We start from the raw sequence: 5,883 nt of genomic DNA on the forward strand, positions 1-5,883 counted from the left end.
CTAGGAGGGTAAATCGGCAGAAATGGAAAGCAAAGAAACAAGGAAGCAAATCGGATGAAGCTAGAAGGAACAGAAGAGAAACAAAGGGGATCGGGGGAGGGTAAAACAGGGAGGCTTTGCTGAAGCGTCACCTAATCTGGGGAAAAGAGGGGGAATAGAAATCGGTGGTTTTCACCGATTAGGAAAGTAACGGATTAGAGAGGGATTAGCAATACATTGAACCAAACGGCAGATTAGAGGGGGATTAGGTGGGGTCCACCGATTAGGGGTGTATTGGCATAGCCAATACACCAAACCAAACATGGCCTTATATTTAGGGGTGGATTGCATTTCGACCCCACTACTAAAAAATAGGTAAATTAGTCCTTATACATTTCAAAACATGCAAATTTGTCCCTCCGTTAAATTTTATCTGTTAAATGATGACATTGAATGTTAATTTAAATAGTTAATTACTAATTTGCTCTCTGAGCTATAGTTAAAATATAATTTAGATCTAATTTTTTAAAAGTTTTTCTTAACAATAATTTTAAAAAGTTAAAAAATTTAAAAAATAAATATAAATTATTAAAAATATATTAAAATTTATGTTGAAACAAAATCAAACTCAAATTTATTAAAGCCAAAACTTATATTCAAAGAAGCTCTTCTTTGATGAATCATGGGTTTTTTTTTTTTTGAAAAATGGAGCTCTCTTTCTATAATAGGGAAAATTTTTCCATATTCTCGATTTGGTAAGAAGTAGAGGTGTCCGTGGGCCAAGCCGGGTCGAGGCCAGATCCAAAACAAATTCAAGCCTAAACCCATTTTTTAGTCGGCTTGCCCAAAAAACTCATTTCACTATTAAAAAATTAAAAATTATATTTATAATTGATATTTTATGTACTTTTATAATTAGATTTAAATTAAAAAATATTTTTATTATTTAAATTGAATTTGGGTTGGGCTAATCTAAGGTGTGAAAATCCTTGTCCAAGCACAACCCTAATCAGGCCAAGTCTATTGAGTCAGCCAAGCTACCTGACCATTGGATAGGTCTAATGAGAACTATCTAATGCAATGAAACACTAACTTTACCTATTGAAAAAGCTCTCTAGTGTAGTTCTAAAAGCACCCATTCAATAAAATCATGGTTTTATTACTATTGAAATACAATCAAACGAAAGAAATAACATACACTAAGATTTTGCTTCTCTCTTTGGCGATGAAGAAGAAAATGAAGACAATGAGCTTCTTTTGTTGCTTCTCTATCTCTAAAGACGTGTTGATGATTTTGAGATTTTATTTTAAATTAAAATTCACTTTTTATCTTTTATTTCTTTCCATAAATTTAAAATATTATTTTCTAAAATTTCAAAATTCATGAAGTCCTTGTTTAGAACCCATAAATTTATATTAAAATTCAAAACCTAGAAATTGTTAAATCCAATAACTTAAAGATTAAAGCTTGTTAGAATATTAAACAATATAATATATTGAAATAGGAAAGTTTATAATAGCTAAGGGATACAAAATGAATAATCGAAATTATAAAATGGTGATTACACAAAATTGAGAGATACGAAAGTATAGGAGATGCGAAATTGAGTATTCATTAAAGTAGAATAAAGTAAGCATTAAATAAATTTTATGTACCTTTTAGATGGAAGTATGGATGACGAAGATAAACTAAACATTAAGGAAAACATGAGAAATTTAAAAGTGAGTAATCAAAACTTTTAGTTGATTTTTTCTCCAATCAAGTTTATTTATTTATTTATGGTTTCAATCAAGCATGGGAAACCCTTTTTATTTTTTAGGTTTTGTAAAATAGGAAGAAAGCCTTGTAAAAGACAATGGTTTATGGGTTTCACTCGAAAGTTTGATCAATTTTTTAAAGATTTTTTACATATATATTTTGAATTTTTATAAAATTTTATTCATATTTTAATTTTAAAAATATTTTAACGTGAATTTCAATATTTTAATAATTTATATTTATTTTAATATATTTTAAATTTTTTAAAATTATTGTTAAGAAATTCTTTTGAAAAAATTAAAATGATATTTTAGCTATAATTTAGGGACCAAATTAGTAATTAATTATTTAAACAGAGGGATAATTTGCACGTTTTGAAATGTATAAAGACTAATTTACTTATTTATTCAGTAGATGAGTCGAAATACAATCTATTTTAAGTAATGGGCTTCCCTGGTACATTTATAAAAAAAAAATCTAATAGTAATGAAGATAACATTCATGGGCTGGACAACTTAAGGCCTAAATAAACGCTACTAAATTATATTTCTTGAGTTTGGACTTCTTTGTGATGTGGTCATGGAAGATGTTTAATCCAAAACAACATGAGCTATCTTGTCTATAACCCAAAACAGTTGACTTGGAGACAGCACAAAGCTCTATCTGCTTGTATTTACGATTCTTATGGATATTCTAGTTCTTTTCTTACCTCTTTTGCGCCCCTTTTCCCCCCTTTTTTGCACTTTCCTAACCTTGATTCATGGATGTTGTTATTGTGATGGCCGTCATCGTCATAATCTAACTCACCCGTTTGTGGCTGTATTCACAGCTGGGATACCAATAAGTTCTGCTGCCATAGTTGTATATATAGATAACAATTTCATGTTAGTATTTCTGATAAAATATTCGATACGTTTGTTGGAAATGAAGAAAATGTTAAGCCTGAGGTAGTGACTCTTACTATCAAACATGTCATATTGTTGACCAAAAACATCCAGACTTGTTCCCAACTGTTGACCTGTGACGTGATCACCATGCATGAGGCTAGGCTAGGGTGTCAATTGCAACGCGATTTTACTGTCAAATTTCATGTAACGGGAAACAGCAAAGAAGTTTCTCACTTTTTGGAACTTTGTACTCTCTGTCTTTAGGATACCTCGAAAAGGCAAAAACAGCACTGCCTCTTCCTTTATGCTTGTTTGGTTATAGCCCTTCAAAATCACCATTTTTCGGCACAAATGAACAATATTAGAATAGATTTTGTTATTCGCTTATTTTAGCGGCATCTTCAACACGAGCTTAGGCAACAAGCTAAACCAGACAGCTTTCTTTTTTTTTTCTTGCAAATTGATTTTGTGCAGATCCTGATGGAAGGGAAAAAAAAGCTTTGTCACTTTCACATATATGGTTATGCCGATGAATGATCAGTGCAAAAAACGCGTGATAAAGCAGTAACTAGCTAATAATCCACATATAGAAAATCTACATACCAAATAGTATACGACATAATAATCTCAACTTGGAAACTATATACGTTATCTTTTACAACTGTTAATCGAATCCGATTATTCCTGAAAAATGTGAACTCCCGATCAATAGATCATAACATGATGAGGTTCGAAAACTATGTACCAGAATGGGAAATTCAATGATAAAAGGGTTAAAGACCCTCTACTTAATGTCTAACTGCCTCTTGTCTGTATAAATAAAAACCATAAAACCAATGAAACAGATAGTTTTTTTATTTTATTTTTAAATTAATGGAATCTGAACACCAGCTTGGGAGCATTACTCTAATTACAACGTTCCAGGTACAGAAGCTAAATGGCTGTTATGATATTTTGAACTTGTACACTTTTTTCCTATCTCTTCAAAAACAAAAAAAATGGGTCTATGTATCTGATTGGGAAGTAAGAGAATTTGCCAGGAAAGTTCCTCATAATTACTTGAATTTGAATTCATGAAATGAGATGTTTCACTGTTTGCTTTTGCTTTATAAAAGACCACAAGGCAGTAACCTAGTCATCATGCAAAGTGAGATAGTAGAGATAGGCAGAAGCAAAGTGTAAGAGTGAAAACATGTTGGACTCCGTGGAAGCAAACAACTTTGAGGCATTGCCACTTCTGTCATTGAATCATGTCTCATTGTTGTGTAGATCAGTCTGGGATTCAGTGCGGTTCTATGAAGATGTTTTGGGCTTTGTTTCCATCAAACGCCCTTCTTCTTTCAAGTTCAATGGAGCTTGGTAACCTTACTGCTCTACCCTAGTTTAGTAAAATCCAGTGTTGAATGAAACAGGATACTAACTAAACAACTGGTGCAGGTTGTATAATTATGGCATTGGGATACACTTAATTGAGAATCCATCTATCGATGATTTCGACACTATCGTTGAACCTCGACCGATTAATCCAAAGGATAATCACATATCCTTCCAGGTATGGCAAAATGAATCCAAGTTGAATCTTTCAGAAACCAAGCAGCACTAACAAGTTTCTGTTTGAAATGACAGTGTACTGATGTTGGCCTTGTCATGAGGAGGCTGCAAGACATGGGAATGACGTATGTTACGGCAGTGGTCGAAGACCAAGGGAACAGGGTTGATCAGGTATTCTTCCATGATCCAGATGGTTATATGGTTGAGCTCTGCAACTGTGAGAACATTCCTATCATTCCTCTTTCTTCATGCTCATTCAAGCAAAGGCTAAGCAGTTTCTACAAGTCTGCACCGGCTAAATGCGGATTCATGGAAAACGCCATGATGGAGAGCTTGAGCATGGAAATGTTGAACATTTCATTTTGAATCAGCAGAAGAAAAAGAAAAACTGTGAGCAACTTCCATTTTCTTTTTCTGCTATTATATTCTGCAATTGTTTTCACAAGTCTGACAATGGTGTGCTGTCTTGTTTTTCATGAACAACATGTGTATTTCGTAATGGTTATAGCAGTTAATAAGTATGCGAGATTGAGTTGCAATCCTTGTGTAATATATCTATACCCTATCAGCCTAAATGAGGCTTTTGATGTATAAATGAAAGAAATATGGTTTGCAAAATCTCAGTGTCTTGCCCCTCAGCAATGTTACTCATATTCTTATTTATCTTCTTCTTAAATTTTGAATTTAATCCTTATATTTTATTTCCAATTATTTTAGATTTCAAAATTTTGAAATAAAAGATTTTACATTGATGTATTTTAATTTTCGACAAAAAATGATTTATGGCGGTGAAAATGTGGAGCGAGAAGCAGAATGACATAAAGCCACAACATGAAGCGATATCTGTCAACAAAAGATGTGTAAACATGGTATAGAAAAATGAATAAAGAAGGTGTTTTGATGGAAGATGCAACTCATTGAGCTTCCGCCAGTTGTGCTGAGATTGCTTCCTCACTCTGTTTTTTTCTTGGTTTCTCAAGAATAATATGCAATCCCCGCTAAAGTAGATACATAATCAGCTTCTTAAATTATTTTTAAAAAATATTTATGTATTTTTAAAAATTTCTTTAAATTTTTAGAATTAAAATCAAATTGAGAATATTTGTAAATTTTGAGAGTTAATTTTTTTTTAAAAAATGATTAAATCAATATAATATATAGAAGTTAAGGGTTAAATTTATTATTATATCGATTTTTTAACTGTCACATTAGCATGTGGTTTGTGATTTTAACAAGAGTGATCAAAATTATCGAACTATATAATGTAGGTACTTAAATTATAATTTTTAAATAAAACTTTTGGTAATTTGGTGACTATTTGTATATTTCATTCTTTAATAAAATACAGTTAAAGGATTTGAACATTTTTTTCTTGATTTACTTTAATTCATTTGGTTTAAGTTTTACAATTTTAAGGGTAAATTATACAAATAGTTATTCAATTATGCCCACATTCCTCTTTTGGCCTCTCAAGTTTAAAAATATTCAATTTAAGCATTAATACTTGAATTAGTTCTGTTTTGGTCACCCGCAATTAAATTAATAATAGAAAGTCTTTTTCTAATTGATATAATAACACATTTAGTCCTCAATTCTTTATTCTACCAATTTAATCCTAATTCTAAATAATTCAATAAATTTAATCCTTCATATTTACAAATTCTATCAATTTGATTTTCAAACTTCCTAACAAAAACTTTTAGCTTT

At 31.1% G+C, this 5,883-nt stretch overlaps 1 protein-coding gene across 1 annotated transcript; it reads left to right on the forward strand.

The window, feature by feature from the left end:
• Positions 1–3,754: 3,754 nt before the first annotated feature.
• On the forward strand, positions 3,755–4,794 carry LOC105763233 (glyoxylase I 4). The gene is made up of 3 exons (XM_012581368.2): positions 3,755–3,984; positions 4,063–4,177; positions 4,252–4,794. The coding sequence occupies exons 1-3, from the start codon at positions 3,818–3,820 to the stop codon at positions 4,540–4,542; spliced, it is 573 nt and encodes a 190-aa protein (XP_012436822.1). The 5' UTR covers positions 3,755–3,817; the 3' UTR covers positions 4,543–4,794.
• The last annotated feature ends 1,089 nt before the right edge of the window (positions 4,795–5,883 follow it).

Source organism: Gossypium raimondii, chromosome 12 (genome assembly GCF_025698545.1).
Source record: "Gossypium raimondii isolate GPD5lz chromosome 12, ASM2569854v1, whole genome shotgun sequence".
Lineage (NCBI taxonomy): Eukaryota > Viridiplantae > Streptophyta > Magnoliopsida > Malvales > Malvaceae > Gossypium > Gossypium raimondii.

Excerpts from the sequence above, each read along its gene's own strand:
- LOC105763233 (XM_012581368.2), top strand. The coding sequence starts at position 3,818 with ATGTTGGACTCCGTGGAAGCAAACAACTTTGAGGCATTGCCACTTCTG. Across the intron at positions 3,985-4,062 it reads TTCAAGTTCAATGGAGCTTG|GTTGTATAATTATGGCATTG; the intron begins GTAACCTTACTG and ends CAACTGGTGCAG. Across the intron at positions 4,178-4,251 it reads ATAATCACATATCCTTCCAG|TGTACTGATGTTGGCCTTGT; the intron begins GTATGGCAAAAT and ends TTGAAATGACAG.